General features: G+C 39.7%; 1 protein-coding gene across 1 annotated transcript in view; it reads left to right on the forward strand.

The window, feature by feature from the left end:
• The window catches only part of DOCK2 (dedicator of cytokinesis 2), a 2,333,210-nt gene that overhangs the window by 2,270,732 nt on the left and 40,545 nt on the right, over positions 1 to 21,933 (forward strand). Inside the window, exons 44-49 of the mRNA XM_086931425.1 lie at positions 509 to 595; positions 1,551 to 1,727; positions 5,244 to 5,327; positions 9,710 to 9,847; positions 15,560 to 15,687; positions 17,526 to 17,706. Of these exons, the coding sequence (XP_086787551.1) occupies positions 509 to 595; positions 1,551 to 1,727; positions 5,244 to 5,327; positions 9,710 to 9,847; positions 15,560 to 15,687; positions 17,526 to 17,706 (795 nt within the window). The remainder of the gene's footprint in view (positions 1 to 508; positions 596 to 1,550; positions 1,728 to 5,243; positions 5,328 to 9,709; positions 9,848 to 15,559; positions 15,688 to 17,525; positions 17,707 to 21,933) is intronic.

The following is a 21,933-nucleotide window of genomic DNA, read 5'->3' on the forward strand; positions in this document are numbered from 1 at the left end:
TTTTTCCTGGTCACAATTTTGGCGCTGCCTCCTTTTTACGCCACCCTTGTAAATATGGGGCAGAGTCTAAATGAATGTGTGTTGCGGTGGAACGGCCATCAGAACACCCCTTGCCTGTCCCTTTCATGCTAAGTCTAACACAAAAGGGGGCCTTATTTACAAGGCAGTGTTAAGACACATTAAGTGGCTTAACACTGCCTTGTAAATAAGGCGGTGTTCCCTATTGCCATCACAACTTCACTGAAAGTGATGTTGTGGTAGCAATAGGGGTTTGTAAATATGTCCCCAAGTGTGCAATTTATTTGAAATAGTTTAAATAATGTTAATCTCTTTTTGTTCGGTTTTTTAATGCAAATATTTGCAAATTTGCTTTACACACCCTCCCTAAACCCCATTTAAGGAAACACAACTACCATATTATATTTCAGAATTACATTTTGAGATTGCATTTAAAATCTTTTGCCAACACGAAATGTTTGACGTTGTAATTTCTGTGTTTATTTTACAGTCCATGTGGATTGAGAGAACAACTTTTGTCACAGCATATAAACTTCCAGGAATCCTGCCTTGGTTTGAAGTGACATCTATGGGTCATGTATGTACATGTGATATGATATTATGTCCAATTTGGCATGTATGGCATTTATCCATTGATAGTACAGTTTGACTTTTGCAATGATATGTTACATGGCTGTTCTTGGAGCTTTGGGTGCAATGAAAAACATTCTTCCACAACTGTGCCCAATGGAATTCAGTGTTTCAGAGCAATATAATTTCCCTTTGCTATAATTGTACTGAAAGACTTGTCACTAAAAACCGGCTCCAGCACAGCAATACGACATGTTGTAGGACTTCAGGAACATGATATAGTGTAGGCACAGACACAGATAATCTCAGAGAGATCACATGCTCCCCGTGAATCACACATTCATGCTCGTTTCCAGTTAACTGGGTGACTGCTGCTGCTTTGCTGAGACTGATTCATCGCACTCACTGCCATGTACACTCCAGGTCCTGCTGACTCTTGCTCATGATAGCACTAGGCCTATCGTTTCAGATGAATTTAAGGGAGCTTATGTCCAGTTGTAATTAAAGCTTCCTAAAGACTCCAAATTATTCCCCTCTAACTTCAGCAGAGGCCCAGATTGTTTTTCCTTCCAGCAGTCCTGAGATTCTCTGTTTCTTCCTTTTAGTCCACTTAAACTTGGAGCAGCTTCCAGGACATCTATGGAGATGTAGCTGTTCTACAGCTCCCCCTTCACACCAACGACTATGCTTCTATTTTCTTCTTTTGTGTATCCATTAACAATGTTAATGAGTTATAAGCAGCACCAGGAGGAAATATGGCTATTATTTGTAAAAGGCTTGTAGAAAGTGTAGCTAAAGGAGTAAACACTGCTCTGAAGTTTTGACAGCGATTAAAGGTACCAGGAACAATGCTATATAAAAGTCTAAACTAGAAGAATTTATGAAGGTTGGTATGCTATTACTTTACGTTCTAATATGAAACGGTGTATAATTAACATTTTACAATACCTTTATTTTTGTAGACAACCATCAGTCCTTTAGAAAACGCTATTGAAGACATGTCAACTACTAATGAGAAGATCTTAATGCTCATTAACCAGTACCAGGGAGACGACAATCTGCCTATAAACCCTCTGTCCATGCTTCTCAATGGAATAGTTGATGCGGCTGTCATGGGAGGTTTTGCTAAGTATGAAAAGGTAAGACAAAGGAGCGGTTCCTCTACAGCTTTCTACATCCATTTAATTAACATTGAAAGATATGACTGCAACTTTAGGTCCAGTTTATTTCTCAGAGAGCACGTTTTTGAATTAATTTAGTTGCGTTAAATATTTTACAATGCGCAAAACTCTTCATAGATCGAGATAGGAGTTTTTAACCTCTTCCATGCGTCAGGCAGCCCCTGGCCGTCCGACGGCACGGTGGGCGTGTGCGTCGAACGGCCGGGGGCCATCGGATCTGCGCACGTTTCAAATTCCGCCGCACTACGTCGGAATTTGCGCTGCGGCGAAGCAGCTAAACATATGAAGTGCAGTACCGGAGTACTTCACATTTCCTGGCAAAAGTCATCGGAAACAATCAAAATAGCATGACAACACTAAAATAATGGCATACTATTCTCTATGAGTAACAAAACACAGCAAGGCTCCAGGGTCTAAAATAAAAATAAAACAGAAGAGTTCTGGAATATCCCTTTTACAGGATGATTCACCACACCCAACTGTAAGTGGGATGCTTCATCCTTGGGAAACCTCCTCACATTGCAAATCTAGTCACAATGTGGGCTACAGGGAGAGGCTCAGGGATGTTTTCAATGTTTCAAAAGAGGTCTTCTAAAAAGGTCTGGCTGCAGCATCCGCCACAATGTTCGAAAGGCACTGTTTGCATTTCCATGCACTACGTGGCAGAAACCACGCAGTGCAAAACTGAAGTCCCCCGGTACAAGGGCGGCCCGCAACGGGCAACTAAAGAACATCCCCACCAGCCTGTGAATGGTGGTTAAAACGCCATACTCAGGCTTACGGGGATGCGGCAACATAATATGGCGGAAGGTGCCTGCTAGGCACCCCCACCATTTTATAGATGCAGGTGGGTCCACCAGGCAATCGTAATGATTGCCTGGTTCGGACCCGTGGCAGATGAACTTTCCATCCGCCATGCACACCGCCCGGCATAGTAATCTGGCGGGCGGAAAAGTGCTTTGAGATGGCAGTGAATCCGCAACCGACAGGCTGCCGATGGTGGGTTCACCGCCATCATAATGCCCCCATAGTTCTTGGTTTTAGACCTAACGTATGGATGCCCCAATAAAATATTTTGGCCTACCCTATAGTTAGTTTTATCTCTCGCACTCATCTATCATTCTTTTTCTTCCTCACCGCACCCTGCTTATCTATTGGTTTTTGGAGACCTCTTTTAAAACACTGAAAACATCTATGAGCTCCCCCATCTCAGAGAGGGGGTTGTAGGATGCATTGTGACTAGCTGCGCAATGCGAAGAGGTTTCCCAATGATGAAGCATGCCACCTACGGTGGGTGAGGGGAATCGTCTCGTAAATGGGATACTCCAGCACTCTTTTGATTTATTTTTATTTTAGACCCAGGGGCCTTGCTGTGACGTGTTACTTATTGTTTAGGGGAGTTGGTCCCTGCAGGTCTTTAAACCTACTCAGGCTCTCTTATGTGTGTTAATACTATTCTCTCTGCACATCCTTCTATTATTCTTCTTTATTTTACATTTTGTAATATTTTATCATTTTTTAATATTATTTTACAAGTGAAAGTAGCTCTAACCTCCATGAATAATTCAAATGTATCCTTTGCACGAATATCAAAAGACCCACTTAAAAATCAAAGAATAGGCAATCATGAAGATATTTTTGGTTTATATAAAGCCACTTTAAACACTTTAGCTTGCAAAGTAAATGTACCTGAAACAAACCATTTGCTTTTATTTGCTATAATGTTTGCATTTATTCAAAATTTCAACCACAAACTTCACACTCATCAGACAGGTCTTCTCCCTCGATCATCACTCGTGACCAGTCATTGGACATGGTCTCATATATTAAGAGTATAATGTTTGGTTAGATGTTGGAACTATTATGAGCTAAGCGCTAATTTGGCTGGGCCAGATTAAGAATGCAGTTCGGCGTGACCTGCTGGTATAATACCACCAAAATACCACTAAGTGTAGCCTGAGAACTATGGGCCTGATTATGATGGTGGTCGGACTTTCGTCCGACCACCATCCTGTCAGAAACAGGACCACCCAATTAGCTGTCGGCGGTACTGCCATCTGTCTTAGGATGCGACTGACTTCAAGGCTGTCAAAATGTGTATCTTTTGTATTGTGGCATGTGCTGCAGGTTTTAGCACATGGCTCAGTACTGAATAAACACATTTTGTATATCCCAGAACTATGTGGCAGGCACCATGCAGCGCCTGCCACATGGTGGACGGATATGAAGGGTGGGCCCAGGGCCAATGTCGGAGGTCCAGGGGGAAAGGGGGGCTTTCTATGGGTCCATTAATCACTTTCTGCCTGCCTTTTCATGGTGAGTTAACCGCCATGAAACGGCCTGCTGAAACTGACATTATAATTCATTCAGCGGTGCCTGAGCGAGCACCGCCACCATTGTAGAGATTACAGTCCGTCGGAATAATGTCGGACTGTCTCTCTAATCGCCCAGCATCTGCCCGCTATTGTAAAGTGGTGGGAGGACCTCCACGGTCCGATGGCGGTGGGACCTCCACCGACGGCCTGATGGTGGCGATCTCACTGCCACCGTAATCAGGCCCTAAACTCAGAAAAATCTGTAATAATGTATGCAGAAATGCTTTGTGCCTTTTAATGCCCATTCTACTTTAACCAGCTAATTTTGGGGTGCATTTTAGCACATTATTCAAAAATTTTTAGACAAACATTAATCACATTGGCTGCTCTGGTGCCTGCATATAGTAAGAAGAAGGAGGCAAAATACCTCCATCAGAGCCCCATCACTGATCTGTATGAGTTATTTCAGGATGAGATATTAACAACTAAATTGATTTAAATGTACCAATATTACATGATAAGGTATTTCTTTCTTTAAACCTACTCAGGATTGGGCAGAACTATGAGGCAATCAGGCAGTGCCTGATGGGCTGATCTGACAGGTCAGAGTGTAGAGTGTGGGTCGACTTTTTGCCTCTTGTGGGTCTATTTAATCTTCCGCTCGGCCAGTTATTACTGCTAGCCTCCCTGATATTAAAACAAACATTGCTTGTAGCAAGGCCAAATTCATGCAGTTTCCCATACCTTGCAAAATACCTACACAATGTGTCCTTACAAATTTAAAGCTTCCCCAATCAGTAAATATAGCACACTTTTTAGCCTTCTAATTGACTAATGGGGTCCCCTTCTATTTTGTGACCCAATACTATTTTTTGTCCCACTTACTTTACGGAACTATTCCAATTCATGGAATTTGAGAAAGGCATGTTATGTGAAATATGCAGGTCATAATAGCATAATATCAAAACTTAGCAAGGATTAGCAGTCATTGACTCAGTCCAGAAACAGCTATTTCCCCCTCTAATGATGCCAAGCACCATCTACCAACTATCATGGTTACAGCACGAATGCTGATACAACTTTTCTCTTTGCATGCAAAAAGGTTTTATAGGAAATTAGTGAATGCTAGACTGAACTAACTTGCTCCATTTCTCCTTAGGCTTTCTTTACAGCTGAATATACAAAGGAACATCCAGAAGACCACGATAGGCTGAACAGACTTAAGGACCTTATTGCTTGGCAGGTAACAACAATTTAGAGCTGTATATTTTATAACGATCACCTTTTTTGTGTTTGTTTTCCAGTTCTTTCATTGTTACCTTATATAACACAAAAACTGTTATTGATTGAATCCACAGCTGTGGCATTGCTGAGCAGATGAAATTAGTTGTCTACTTTGTCGTGTTCCCATTACTATTATTTTGTTTTCAATTCTCAGTTGAAGTTTAGTTTTTTTTATCTTTTACTCGCCAGAAGCTAGGACAGGGCTCACTGGAGGTTAGATAGTGTGGTTGGAAATGAACTGCTTGCAACCGAGTTCTCCTTTGTATGGAGGAGGAGGTGTCACAATATTGTTTTTCAGCATGATTTGTCTTGGCATTTGGTTGTTTCTGAAAAGGCTCTGCAACTTTGCATGTTGTACTGTTTAACTTGTTCTTCAGTGGACTTGTGCATTAACTTTGTTTATATAATTTCTAACTTGCAATGATTAAAAAATCCACTGATTGAGTCAAAAAAGGCTGCGAACAGTTTTAAAGAGCGTAGTAAATCTGACTCCTTCAAAGTTCGTATTTAAAAAAATCTAAAAATAGAATTGTTGTTGATTTTATGTAAGTTGTATTTGCTTAATTAGGTTCCATATATATTTAGTTACATATATTCACTCATTTTAATTTTTAAATGATTGTTAATAATTTTAATGTAATTGTATTATTAATATTTTATTGTCTTATTATTATTATTATTATTATTATTATTATTATTATTATTATTATTATTATTATTATTATGGAATGTTGAATTATTTAATTCAGTTATAGAAGCCCACTAGGGCAAAACATGTGTATTTGATGGAAGTCTGACATGATATTTAGGTTCAGAAATGTATTACCATGTCATGCCATTTTTGTTAATCCATAAAATTGGCTTGTATATGAATCATTATGTCCCACTTGGGCGTTATATATTGCTTTCTATTGAAATGCTCAATATTAGAATATGGTTAATCATGATAGATGCAATCTGCCTTAAATGTTCTAAACAATTATTCAACATGTAATATCATTTCCCAGAATTGATTTAGTTTCCGTCTTGTTTATAACGTGCTGATGTGTACTTCTCTGAAAAATGTCGAGGAATTTGCTGCATAAGCTTGCCTATGATTTCTGTCAATGATATAAGTGGTGGGGATCACCCTGTATCTAAGGAATGAATTGTAATGGTGTCTATGCCGTGACAAAGTCTTTGATTAGCCGAAATCCTAAAGTGCACTTACCTGCCTTGTTAAATCCTGTGGCCATTAAAAAATGCCCTATTCTTTCAGTCCAGATAAGGGCAAGTGGTAGCTCCAGAAAGCCTTAAACATAATCTCCAAAGGTGTGCTTTAATGATTTTAATTACTTTCTTGACATGGAGAATCCATACTTTGTCTTCATTGGTTAGTACTTTCAAAACATTAACCTCTTAGGTGGTTAATACGGGGTGCCGCTCGTAGCCGTCCTTGGTGCGTCATTTACCTGGCCTGACCGTGGAGCATCTTGTGAGCCTGTGGACCCGTTAACATTGTCTTCTTGCCTTCTGTATAATTAATTGCCTGGTCCATGGTTTTGCCTCCATTTGAGTTGTTCCAATTTTTGTAATACATGTAATTCTTCTGCCCTATAACATTTTTAACGTGACACTTTTAATTCTGTGTGCTTTTATGATTGTTTGTGAATATTCGAATAAAGCTTATGAACTGAACTGAAGAAACACCTTATCCAATGTTATGTAAATACTTGACAGTATATTCACAGCCATAACTTTTCCTAACTTCCAAAAAAAGAGTTCATGATACATTTTTTCCAGTAACAACCCCATAATATGTGTTATCTATGCTTGTTGCCACTTTTCTTCCCTATGAAATATCCAATATTTTAAAATAATTTCCCATAGCGCATTGCCTCTTATTTTCAGAACCTATGATTAAATTGTGCTTGGAAGAAAAGCCCTCATAGATTTGTGGTGTCAAATAAAAGGACATGAAAACCCACAGAGCGATTGCAATAGATGAGCCCAATTCACAGAGGTAAAGTTAGACGAAAGTATAACTTCACAAATTTTTGTATTCACAAAGTGCATTTACTACTCGTAAATGCCCTTTGTGAATACTGAAAGTTGAATTTTGCAACTTTCAGTATTCACATAGCCATTTCCGAGTAGTAAATGTCCGTTGGGAATACCAAAAGTCATAAAGTTAGACTTTCATTTAACTTTATGAATCGGGCTCATTGTGTTTAAAGAAATGTGTCCATATCGTCATCTAGGATAATAACTTGTTGTAATGTGTATTCCCACAACATGTGGTAAATATTCATCTTTTGAAATCACACCTTATCAGGAATGTGTATTGTAAATTCAGAATTGCATCTGCTTTAATCCACCAATTGGCAGGTTCAAATGTATAATTTTAATTGCATGCTCATATTGGAGTGGCGTTCTGACATCAATAATTACCGATAATACAAAAGGACATGAGTTCAACTACTAATTTCTTCAACAGCCAAATCAGACTTGGAAACATTTGAAGGGTCACAAATTGAATTATCAAGGTATTGGCATTAGTTTCAATATGCTACATCAGGAGGTAGAGTTGCCAAATCATATCACCTGTTGCAGAGATAGTGCTGTTTGACATCAAGCTGCAGAAGAGGCACAATAACATCTCAACAATATGATTACAGGACCCGGGAAATGCAGTCTTTTTCTAAGGGTGACAGAAGATGTTTTGAGGAGTAGATGTACTGAAATGGGGATTGGAGTCAGACCTGAACATTGGGTGAACTTGATTGATATAAGAGAAGATACTTCAGTGTTTTCAATCTAACACCCCCTTCATTGATTCATGGGTGGGGGCGGTGCTCATACATTGAGATGTTCTAATGAATTTGGGGCTTTTAAGAATTACTTTTGATAATGTTATCCTAGATAATAAAGATATACCTTGTTCAAACAAGGTCAGTCTAACAACAAATAATTTTCTTGTAATAAGACTGAAAATGTTTGAACATAGTCTAATCTCTTATTTACATTTGAGTTGTGACATCTCTGGTCACCTGTAACAAGGAACTGGTGTGCAATGCTAAACTGTAATAGATTATTACAGTTGAGTTGTGACATAATAATACTTACTACCAGAGCCAGCCGCCAAGGTAAAAGGAATGCCACTGAGCATTGTAACAGCTGCAGTTTAAAAACTTTTGATTCCTCTGATCTGTGTTTCTCAAAGGAATAGTGATCAACACAAACAAGAGATTTATGGCAGCATCTTTAATTTTTACACAATATAATTCATTAAAGGAAATAATCTCTCAGCATCTTATTACTCATTTTGCACTCTAGACTTTAAAAAAAAATCAGATATGTGTTAAACTGGTTCCAATAGTCTTTTATTATGTTAAGTTTGAAAGTTTTGTATAGCAAAGGTGTCTTGGCTCTGTGCTCCATGCGAACAATCAGCGAGGCAGAATGGGTCCTAGGTGACCTTGGTTTAAGAAGAGCCATTCTTTCCTGAACTGTAGAAATGTCTGGGATTTTTTCAGTTCAACAATTTAGTGGTAATGGCCACAAAGTATTTGCCGCTCAAACGGGCAAGCCTGAAATTGGGCACCACAATATATTTCAATCCCGAGGAACGTAAGAGTCTAGGAGGTGTATACCAGTTAAAGCATTGCCTAAGGGCAACTGGACCAATACTGTGTAGAGCACAAGGCTTTAAAAGCAATCCCTTTTTTTCACAGGTAGCCAGTTTTGTAACAAATTACTAACTGCATTTTGGTGTGCATAATTTATCATTGCAGATTCTGCTTTTATTCTTCATGTCTGCAAACATACAAACTTTTTTATATGAAAGTTCAGGACACCAAGCATTTAAGCAGTTGGTAGGAGGATGATGGTGTGATCATGTTTTATAAGGAATAAAATACCCACTGACTTACTTTAAAAAGATATTAAAAGTCACCTCTGAGTCCCGTGGTCTGATGAAGGTACTCACCCTTCTGCCTCATTCCTCTATATGATCACAAAATCTCTAGATGACTTAGCCTTTTAATATATGGTGGGGGGATTTTATTGCATATGTAAATGATCGATTAAGTCATTGGTAACGTGCATTATCGATTCAGGGGTCAAATCTCTGAGTAAAGAACTTTGGTTGGGCTGAGTGTGTAAATGGCCACAGGTAAAGGGTATTTTCTTTAGTAACTTATGTTAAAGTTCTAGTCTCTCTTGGTCTTATCAGTTCTATGTTTTAAAATACAACTTTGCATCAGATTATTTATTAACAGTAGGTAGAGGCAAGAAAGACCTTCTTTGAAAAAGAGTAATGAGTCATAATGTTCAGGTTTTTTTTAAAATATATTTTTTCAGATTCCTTTCCTTGGTGCTGGCATTAAGATCCATGGAAAAAGAGTGGGTGATGACCTCCGCCCTTTTCATGATCGGATGGAAGAGTGCTTTAAGCATTTAAAAAACAAAGTGGAGAAAGAGTATGGAACCAGAGATCTGGTATGGCTTCTCAAATTAATTTTTCATGTAGAATGTATATCAATTAGCTGTTTTTTCCTTTTTGTAGATTTTTACCGCTCAAACATGGAAAATAAGGTATATAATGCATAAGATAATACTTATTTGCTTGAACAATTTATGGAATTTAGGGTACTGTTCATCTCTTTTATGACCCTCTGAAGAAGCATTTTCCCAAGAAATTAAATGTAAGCCCAGTTTTACTATAGAAAGGGGGATTTATTTTATTGCGTTGAAAATTGTATGTATTTTTTATAATATTGCATTTTAATGGGTTTTCTATTTTTCTTGCTTTGTTTTCTATAACGTAATGGCTGATGTTAACTGCAGAGTGTTATAACTTTCACGTTACGGCAGAACACTGTGATGCCACATGATAAGATTCTCATTGAGGGTAAAAAGAGGCCGTCAGCATTTTCTTCATGCAAATCATTAAAAATGAAAGTGCGATTCAAGCAAAGGTTTGCATTCTACAAGGTTATCTAGAATGGGAATTTATATATTTTTGGTAGGTACTTGTACTCGTACTGTGTACATTTCACAGGAATACATAGATGGAGAGGAGGAACAAAAACCCTATGCAAGACTTAAAGCTGATCCTCTCTGTTCAGTTAAAAGTACTAAAAGGCCATCCAACTACAATGGAAAAAAGCCCTGCTTCAAACCCTTACGGCGTTATTACAATGTTGGGCCGACGCTGTCGCGGATACAGACCCATCCGACCACCAGTCGGTGGTCCCGACTGCTTAATTATGATGCAACTGCACATGGTGGAGTCGCAAGCTACCTTTTCTGAATGGGTGCTTGTGCTGTGGTCCGAAACCTGCCACAGCACATGCTTCCATACAGAAAATGAAGATTGTGTTCATCCCTGCACCGTGTGGCTGGCACCTCACAGTGCCTGCCACATGGTGCAGGGATGAACAGGGGGGCATCATAGATGCCCCCTCGTCCACCAACAGGAGGCCTCTGGTTGAAGGGGGCCCTGCTAGGGGCCTCCAAAAACTCTTTCTGACAGGCTTTCCATGTCGGAATGCCCGGCATGGGAAGCCTGCCGGAAACTGAGCATTGTAATCCGGATTGCGCTATACGCTGTCCATATGGAATATGGGCCAGTCTCTGACTTGCCGACAGGGTCCTTGATCCCATCGGAATCCAGCTCGAAGGATGGGCCTGTTTCCCGTCTGACTATCTAAATTGTAATAAGGCAGCCGGAAGTGAAACCGATGATCTTGGTTGAAACGCCTCCGACCTAAGGTCGGAGGCTTTCCGACCAAGATCGTAATCGGCCCTCAGCGTTGTACACACACAGCAGTTCCTTTTTTCCCTTCTAAAATTCAATTGTCAATCAGATCTCAATCTGAAATGGTGGAATAGAATGAGAATTGATTTATGGAGAAGGTGAAAGAGCATGAAATGCTTTATAATGTTCCCAAGAAAACAACTAAGCAGAGTAGCAGTTTAAAAAAGTGGAGATGCGAGAGACCTGGTTGTCTTTTAATGCCAGTTGCATGTGAATACAAGGAAAATCCATTCCAATTAAACCATGTCTGTCAAAACCTTCCTGACAAAATTGTATAATTATTTTTGTTTTATTCTTGAAAACCATGCTGAAAACCGATGAACCGAGTCTGATGAATGCCCTTTGCGGTTAAGTGGTTTTATTTGCTCAGTTTAGTTTCACCAAGCTGCCATACAACTGCCACTTGTTATGCCTATATCAGTTGGATACTCTTGAAATAACCCGTTTTCTTCTTCTGATACCTTTTACACACTCTGTTTTTGTTCATTCCATTTTGGTGAGATGTTGGTCATCCTAAAGCTAATTGGCCCCTATTCCCTCTCTGCTCTCTAGGTTCATCCTTCATAAGCTATCTCTCTGCCCCTCCTTCCTCGTCTCCCCTTTGTTTTCATTTACTTGGCCTTTTTTTATAATTATTATGACCTTACATTTTTTTGGAGACCCTGTCTTATTGTTATCCTTTAATACCCTCCTATTGCCTTTTGTTGGCTCAGTCTTGACTCTGGTGTGCCTTCAAGTGCAGGTCAGGTTATACATTGAGAGGGTACACACCCATATTTCGCTTTTTGTTCTTAAAATAATTTGTATTACTGCTGCAAAGCACTATAAAGGGGCATATAAGCGTTCTTCCAAGATAGTCAGCCAGGTTTCCATTCAAAGGTTGGTATATATTTTTAAGGGAATATTCAGAGTTTGTAACAGAATCTTAAATTGTTTAAGGAATTCGGCAAAATGGGTACTCAACAGTCTGGAACTGTCACACAGTGCTCTAATTTTGGATTTGCTTAATACTGAGGTAGCTCCATTTATGCTCCCACTTTCTGTAGATAAATAACGATGGTGTTCTCCAGTTTTTAGATTGAAGAATGCATTTTATCATAATTCCTGAGTCATGTTTCGTTCTCATTATTCTCTTAACTTCTCAATTCTCTGCATTTTAATAGAATATAAGGAATTGCTCAATTTCTTGATCTAGCTAACAGTTTTGAACTACTGAAAAGTGATGCAGTGAATATCATATAAAAAGCTTCATCCAGAAGTAGCTAAACCTCCATGACATTGTTTCCTTTTTTTTCCTTTACATACGATATCTTAGTTTAGTACCATGGTTTGTTTTCACTAATTGGGTCTATTTTTTACATGATGCTATATGTTTGACTATTGTTTTTTCTGCATTTTGAACCATACTTGTTCTCTTAGTTACATAGTTATTATATTATATATTACGTATTGATCATATGTTCTTTTTATTCTTTGTGTTTCTGTTATTCTGGTATATTTTCTTTAATAAAATTCTTTTTGAACTAAAAAGCTTCATCCATATTCAAGCAGCAAGGCATGATCTGAAATTAAAGGAATAGGCACAGGGACTACTAATCCAACCAGGCAAATAGTACTAAATCTACGAAAAAAGCATCAATAACTAAATGTGTATGACTGGGCTTTGAATTGTAGGAGTGTGTTGGAAACTGCAAGTGAGGAGTCCAACTACTCAGGGAAGCAGCCAGGAAGTGTTTCAAGGCACTGTAGCACTACTCAAACATGATGTAGTCATAATGGCAGGACTGCAAAGAAGCTAAGATTAGTTTGTGAACGTCCAAACATAAGTTTTTGTTACTTTCTGTGTTGTTGCAGTGATAGCATAAACCATTGAAGTATTCTTGGAGGAACAATCTACCAGATTTGTAGTGTGTTTCAGGGCATATAGGTTTCCCATCACTGAACCCAAAACTATACTACGGAAACAGGACAAATGACTGCAATATTCTCCAGTACGGATTACTACTTTGAGCAACCAAAGGCACACAGCAGCGTGATCACGAGTGATAAATAGTGTCTAACAGATTTCACGATGGACCTGACCATCAGAGTGAGCCCGAACCTGGAGAAGGCTTCTGCAAACTGACAGTGGCAACCAGAAGTAGACAATATTGCTTTCAATTTATAGAGATTGCATAGTGCTGACTAATTGATGACAATGAAGTCTGCTTTTAATGGTTACCGAATTTGATAACCTTCCATGATCCGTTAACTTGTATGTTTGTAACATTTATTACATCTATTTTTAATAGCTTTACGATTACCCAATTTTATCACTGTCCCTATGCTGAAACGCTGAAGACTCTTGACTTGTCTGGACTAATGCAGGAAGTAAGGGGTTATTTTAACTTTGGATATGCGGGCGATCCAGCAAATTATGGCAAATGTTCTGTCTGTCCTAGTCAGCAAGTGTAGCCAGGTATCATTTATAGATAGGGCAGACAGGACATCAGCCAAATTGAAATAATCCCCTTAGATTTAAGAGGAATTTTCAACTGTACCAAGAGGCATTTCTGAGGGCCGGAGCTTTACTTTGTATATGCTTTTAGCATAACAAAGTTCCTTCACATATCAGAGGCTAGATCATTGGATGGGCCCAGCCATAACACAATGTTGTGGTCATTATCAAGGGCCTAGGCAACATGTATTGCCTGTGCCAGACAGACAGCAACACCTGTGGTAATAGGGATTCATTAATGAATGAACAGATTGTAGTTTAGTCCTTCTGTTACTTTTTCAAAACAGTTTTGTTAATTTTGGATCCAGGTTCAGTGTGAAGTTTTATAGCACAGCTGAAATGTGGGGTGATCTATATAGATATTTTTAAGAAGATAGAGAAGTTGCTCACGTATGTAATGGTTTCTCACCTAAGCTTCTGTTGATTGCATGCTGGTTTCACTAAAATAGCTCAATACCTTTTCTTCCCGGGCCACCGACCACCGCACACACAATATTCACAAGAGAAGTTTATCTTATGTTCAATGTTCTTTCCTTCTGTAGTTATTCTGAAGAACCCAATGCACATTAACAATATTGTCCCTGAAAAAAAGCCCAAGTCTGTTAGGCCATGTGGTGCAACATTACTGCCCGCGAATACAGTTTCTACAAAATCTTAACTGGTAGTTACTCTGAGAATGCCCGAAAACCAAAGTGGTGGTCATTTCTTCTCGTTCCTTGTTTCGAAACTGGGGAACGAGATGCCTCTTTTTCCGGGAATCACCTCAGATAAATTAACATTTTGGAATGGATTTAAGGCTTGGCTTTTTTGATAAATCTGTTGACTGTATTCTGAATTTCTTTTGTTAAACATGTTTTAGCTCTGCGAAACCCTTTGTGGGTAGAATAGAAATAACATTTTATATATCAAATTGTTGAAACATATTGCAACTCAAATGCACTCCCTCACTATCTGTTACTCTTTACCAACCTTTCACGCAGTGCAGAGACGCAAGACAAGGAAAGAGCAGAAATGCGCCATATCCAATACATTATGGCACACTTCTGCTATCTCATAGCCCTGGCGCACTTTAGGCAGCCTAGCGCCAATGAGGAACCCTTATACAATGCAGTGAGGGTGCTTGTGTTAAAAGGAGCATTGTTTTTGTGCAGGAATGGATACCTTCCACCCCCCAAAAAATCCCTTGAGGCATTTTTTCTCTTTCTATGTGTGCTGCAGACGTAGAAAGAGGAAATGGTGAGGAGAAAAATAGATGTTTCCCCTCATTATGTCATCCTGTTAAAGGCATAGGGATTTCATGCAATGTCGGGTTTACAACTCTTTCAAATTTGGGATTGAGTGAAATCCATGGGTGGCTGCATGAGAACACACATCTCAGGAACGCCTCACAGAACGAAATGTAATGCTATGCAGAGCAAGTCGCTGCATTGTGTTACATTTCTTTATAAAGCCATGCACGGTGGCACAAAACGCTCTTGTGTGGTTTTGTAAATATTTGCAAGCATTTTATGTGAATGCTGCGCTACAAAAGTGACATAACCATAACGCTAAATATTATTGAACATGGCCCACAGTCTCTCTCTAACTCTTTCTCTCTGAACTGATGAGAATTCCATTTTGTCTTTCTTTTTTATTTTTATGATTAGCATGACATTTCCTTTTTATAGTAAAATTAAGCAGACAAACATATGTATATGCGCCTTTTTAATGTTTATGAGATCTAGTTGTTTAATTACTGCTTCAGAGATGCATATATTGTTACACTGCTCTCCTTAGAAACCCTAGAATGGAAGTATTTTCTTGATATTTGCGTGTAAGTGATGACTATTGCATGAAGCATTTGCTTTATAATATCAGCACAATTTTAAACATGGAATGTTATTCTTTTATGAAGCCTGATTTTGATGACCATAAAATGGGAAGACCAAGATCTATGCTGAGATCTTATCGACTGATGTCTGTTATATCCCTTTCTTCAATGAACTCAGACTGCGGTACGCCAGCTAAAACCACCCCGGACAGGTGAGATGTGAATAACTCAGGACAAGCTTAGGGACCGCAATTAATTGTTCTATGGAATGCTCGCCAACAAACTCATGGCAGGTTCAAAAGGCAGCATAAACTTACTAACATTGTTTTTGATTCTACTTTTGGAATGGGAATGGGAATGGGGCACATTATTTACTTCATACAATATTAACTCAATGGCCATTATTAGCATTTTCCGTTGTGGTTAAGCATGGCATCTATCTCTTGTATCAATTGTCGCACAGGTGTTCTCTGGCTTCCTAATGCTAATTTCCAGTGGCAGCCAATGCAGATAAGCGTGGTGGTGTGGGGCTGACAGGGGTGGTGTGGTGGAAGTCGACATAGATGGGATAGTGAACCAAAAATAAATAAGCACATAAATAAAAAGAATTACCTTGTGCTTTCCACATCGCTGTGTCGGCAATATGCGGTCAGCGCAGGGTAAGTGGTTTTATTTGTCTTTTAGTTTTACTATCCCATCTCATGTTGACTTCCACCACCCGCCTCATCCCTGCCACACCCTGCTTACCTGCACGGGCCGCCACTGCTAATTTTGTCCAGTCGTTTCTTCTTGTCTATCCTATTTCCTCATACATATAAAAGTATAATTGGTGTATGTCTTCTCGATCTCTTCTGCAGCGCACAGTTATTTTCACAATTCTACCAATTTACATGCCTTGATACTTAATTTCATCAATAACAGTGAAGGAGATAAAAACATAATTGAGTTGGCTGTATCACAACTAACTTCATGTCTTTTTTATGTCCTTCGTGTTTTGGAGGTCACTGTGCCTATTCCTTATGTACACAATTATACCTACTGATTCAAAAGGCATGCATGCAGTACAAAGTTTAGTTTCACACCACAAGAACAAATAAATGCTCAGATTGAAGTAAACAAAAACCTCTAATCTAAGGGATGCTGGTAACCCCAGCTTCTCATTAAGAAGAAATAAGCTCACTGATGCTTGAAAAGTTCGGTATTTTAAGGAAAATTGTACAATACAACACCATATTTACATAGTCACTGAAATCCTGCACATTCTTCTTGTCACTTGCAGTATAATTATCCCACACTTTCCACAGATGGCCTACCATTAAGCTGTGAGTGCATGCTTGGATGATGCTGGGGCCCATTGGAATTAAAGTAAAGACGAAACTGAGGTGCACTCACTGGTATTACCCAGTGTGATCTATGAATCAACCTGATAGTCTCAAGGGTGCTGCACTACTGTGTTGTACTGGCTATACAATAAGAAAACAAGAGAAAGATGCAGATGGCAATCTGCATGTCGTGCGTACTGTTCCTATGGAAACTGATTTCCAATATATCAACAATATAAATCACACAACACAACTTTAACTTAAATGCAATTAGCCAATTTTTAGTGGCAAATTTTCTTCAATGATCATAAAACAATTCCATCATTGTTTACATTACATACTATTTACATATATAGTACACAAAATGCAAATGCAAATGTGTGGAACAATGCGTACTACATGCAGATTGCCATCTGCATCTTTCTCTCGCCCATTGGAATTAAACATATGGGAACTTGTCCTGGTGTGTATTCTCAGAACTAAGGGCATCCTCTTAAAACATTTCCTGAGTGATAATGATCTATGTCTGAGCAGCCACCATCATTCTCAAGCGTTATTATGTAGATGTCTTAGTGTGTTACTACAGTGCGCACATTAACATAGCTTCAGAAATGGTGGGGGATAATATTTGGTAATAAGCACACAGAGACTTTCATGGGCTTTTAATCAAAATAAATTAAAAAAATTGTCAAAGTATTCTGTTGTTGATGTGCTATTTTATACCATAGTATTGAGTCAGAAGTTCCGGGGTCAAAGGCTGCTAAAGCGGAGACTGACATGATGCTGAAGATTGACCCAGAGCACGGAGTGAAACTGAGGCGATCCAGGAAGCGAGCAAAGAAAAGAAGCAGTGCGATCATCGCCAGCGAAAAATCAGGACATGAGCTTACCCTGAAAGAGGCCAATCGGGTGAGCCAAGCGAGCGACATTATTTAACTGGAAAGAATCCATTTGCACAAAGCCACACTTTGTAATTTACCTCAGAGCATAGATCTCAAGTTCAGAAAATTCTTCAGATCGAGCAAAGTGCAATTAACAGTTTTATGTTCTGATATGTTATTTTAATGTTACGGTATGCTCTCATAAAGATGACGCAATGCCAAAGGTGTCTTTGTGCAAGCGTTAAGTCAAAGTATAGCCTCAGTGTTGCAAGCCTACTTGGAGACAAAGTACAGCTTTTGAGTTTATATCTGTTAATTTTATAGGTCAAACCTACACAAAAGGAGGCAAGTGCCTCAAATGGTCCAAGGCAAGATGAAAGTCAGCGAGTAATAGGAAAGAAAGTGGAAGAGTTCTGGATAGTTAATTCATTGTGATCTAGTGGGGCATATTTACAATACTCTATCGCCACCGGGGCATCGCTTTTCTTGATGTTGTTGTGGCGAAGCGCCATTTTCCATGTTTACAAGGTGGCGCTAAACCACTTTGCATGGCTTAACGCCTCCATGTAAATGTGCCCCTTTCCGTCGCAGTCCTCTGTGGCTAAGAGGCGTGCAATGAGTGTTACTATGGGCATTCCACTGCAACACCCATTGCTTTTTTATGCTGCACCGGATTTACAAGGCTGAGACTGCACCAAGAACTACTGTCATGGAATACCAGGCGTTAGAATGGAGATACCAGGAGAAATTATTAATGTCTCCTTGTTTTTTGTTCTTTCCATGTGTGCTGAATTCTGCAGCTGACGTAGCAAGAGCAAATCACCATTATTGATTGTTTATGTTCAGGAAAGTTTCCCTTTCTACACATAAACAATCGTCCCTGCAGCGCAGGCATCCTTGCAACATGGCGGCAGGGTGCCTGCAGTGACGCTAGGCATCTTTTCTTGCACCACCGCTAGAGAAAACACAGGGGTGCACAGTATTCTTGTGGCATCGGTGCATCCCTGTGTTTTAAAAATGTAGGAGCCCCACACTGCCAAATTTGGCACAGCTGTACTCCAAAATGTTTTGTAAATATGCCCCAGTGGTTTTTAAAATGACAAATCTTCAACCCTTTCCAAGTTGGAGCAGCTTTGGGGTAATGGGTGCTTGGAAAACCTGGAAAATCAAGGTAACCCTGAGCAGTTGATTGTGACGGCCAAGAGTGAGTTTCAGAGTAAATATGTTTCTACAGATAAAGCTGTTTGCCAGTTCCGTTAATACTAGCTCAGTAGACTGCCACAAGCCTCTCTACTAAAGGTATCTGTGAGACTAATATGGCAATATTTAGTATTTAAAAAGATGGTGCTTACTCGTAGCAGGTATTGTGAATAATACATACGCCTTTAACTTGGGATTAGACAATGTTGGTGTAACACCTGTGTTATTTGGGGGTGTTCATCTTTAATCTGATTCACACGTTCTCCTCTCAGGGCCAGGATATATATTTTAAGGTATTCATCCTTCTGTGACACCCTTTTCCTTAATCTGAAACAACTTTGTTTTTCTCGCCCACTACCGCATTGGGGATTTCGAAATGCGTCGACCTGTTTGATTAGGGTCCTTTTGTCAAAATTGAAATCAGCATATAAATAGGTTTCATTAAATAGGATTAATACTGATTTAGAGATGCTCAGTACATTGATGACTAGTGTATTCACTGTTTATAGGTTTATATGAAAATATATAATTTTTTGGACATTAGGCCCACAGTATTTTCTGCTTTGTAATATGAGTGTAGATGGATGAATGTGTTTGGCCAAAGTGAAAGTGTGGATGTGTTGTAAATATTGTATAAACTGTTTTGTATTGTATTGTTTTTTTTCTCCACATTTCTTGTACATACACATGTAAATCATTTTGCTTATGAAAATATTTGTTGATCTACTGGTGTAAAAATAAATAAATAAACTAGTGACGTAAATAAAAAAACAGTTCCTTATGTCTTGTCGATAGGGGGCAATCTATAAAATCAGTTAAAATAGATCCAGTACTGGCAGTTGTTTTGTTGTTTAGGTATTTCGGACTCAGCCTTACTGGTCCAGAGTCACGACCCTGTGTCGTTTTCACACTGTGACTTAACAGCTTAATACCTGGTGGTTGCCAACTTCTAGCATACCTACAGCCATCAGTTCAGAAAACGTGTGCGTATCCACGTCTTCCAATATTCAGGTCTTAATTTCACAGTGTCAACCGGACTCCCTCCCCCGAGCGAGTACACCGAACGCTCGTTGAGAGGTCCAATTGACACTGTGCAATTGAGACCTGAATATTGAGAGACGTGGATGCGCACATGTTTCTGAACTGGTGGCTGTAGGTATGCAAGAAGTTCAAACAGGTGGCTATTGAAGATTTTGAAGCTCTGCAGAGACTGGAGACATGACCTTTCATTGACTTCAACAACACTGAAAAAGAAGTATTGCAACAACTGAAAGAAAACAACTCCCTTGTTATCAAACCAGCGGATAAAGGGGGTGCCATCATCATCTTGGATGAGAAAACATATACTGAGGAATGTCTGCACCTTTTATCTGATGAAAGAAACTACAAAATCTTGAGAAAGGACCCCACCATGGAAATTGCGAAGGAGATCACATCTGTTGTGGAAGAGGGCTTAGTCCTTAACTGGATTTCAAAACAGGAAGTGGATTTTCTGATCAAAGACCATTGTTTTCTGAACTATGCTTCTGCCACAGCCTGCTGTAGTGAGACCGTCACTTCTACCCTGCTGCCTTTGCCCCTAGATGCCTCCAGAAGCGGACCGTGGACTACCTGGGACTCCATTTCCCAGAGGAAAGTGCTGTCTTGCCAGAGGAGCGTCATACAGTCACCGGGCCTACAAGACTTCTCAGGGGTCCCACGCCACAGGGCGCGCGCGGGCTCGCCGGGGCAAAGCCCGGGCCAAGGGCGGGCCCGTCCTTGCCCGTCTGTGGCTGGATGAGGCCGGGCTGGGCATATTCTCTTGGATTTTGCTCCTGTGAATTAGACACAAACCGATAGCAAGAGTCTATACCTGCATGTTTTAGAGACCAAGCGTAATGCGAAATGTGTCAATCCTTGGCATTGAGCTTGGATTGAGTGTTTAGTAAATATATTATCATGAAACCACTTGAGTTGTTTGTGGACTCGTCCATTAGGTTGGAGGGTAGGAACAAACAGTAAGATCCATTTTTTCTTTCTCTTTGCCCCCCTCACATTGTGTCCAATTTAGATAACATAACTAGACATGGGTAAAAGGAAAATGCCAAGCCCCAAACCTTGTGTATCAATAAGAGCTCCTACTGACTCTCAGCAAACCTTATTAAGTTATCGCACAGGGGCAATGGGGGCCCTGGACAAGCTGATTTCCTCTGTAGAAGAGTCCCTAGCGGCTGGTACATCGCGCTCAACCTCTGAATTAGACCAACCTGATGATCGGGATTCACAAAGGTATGGCACAAAGTCTAAAACCGCCCCAAATGGCTGTATTCACATATTTCTGAGGAGAGTCTACTAAGTGACTCTGACTCCTCATTACAACCTCCCCAGAAGAAACAAAAGAATCCTGCCCCCATTGAGAAAATAGATGCCGATAAAGCTATAAGCGACGGTGGCAAAAATTCATCAGAAGCCATTGCGCCTATAACAATGAAACAGGGCCATGAAGGAAAAAAAGGGCAGGGTCAAGAAAAGGTTCCTGTAAGGGCAAGGACGAGGTCAGTAGAAGACCTGACGCGCATAGTAAAGATCTTAAGAGCCTAACAATTCTAGTCGAAAGACTAGATCTCTATTTGAGAGTTAAGTTAGACCAAATGGGTGCCGGACTAACACTTATTGAATATTTTATTTCTAGTTATATGAAACAAGGCCCTGAGTTTAAATTGATCTCTGATGAGCCAGGAATGGTGAATAAGGGTAATAACATGCAAACCAGGCAATTAAGTATCCCGGACAAAGGTACTTATAAAATTAAGGATAATGAGCCATCTTTGGTGGGAGCATCTAATACAAAAGACAGTGTAAACCACCCAATAAGGGACTCTACTCCCCAGATTATGACAAGCAGTCCACCAAATAGTATAGATTCTGGAGAAAGGAATATGGCCCCAAAGAGGGTATGAGAAGTTGCAGGGTTTAATCCTTCTCTACGTGTGCCACAGACCTATCAATATTCACAGCCCACTTTCTTAGGCCAAAATTGGGATAATCCTGGAACAGATCAACATCTTGATCTACC

Source organism: Lissotriton vulgaris, chromosome 7, assembly GCF_964263255.1.
Source record: "Lissotriton vulgaris chromosome 7, aLisVul1.2, whole genome shotgun sequence".
Classification (NCBI taxonomy): domain Eukaryota; kingdom Metazoa; phylum Chordata; class Amphibia; order Caudata; family Salamandridae; genus Lissotriton; species Lissotriton vulgaris.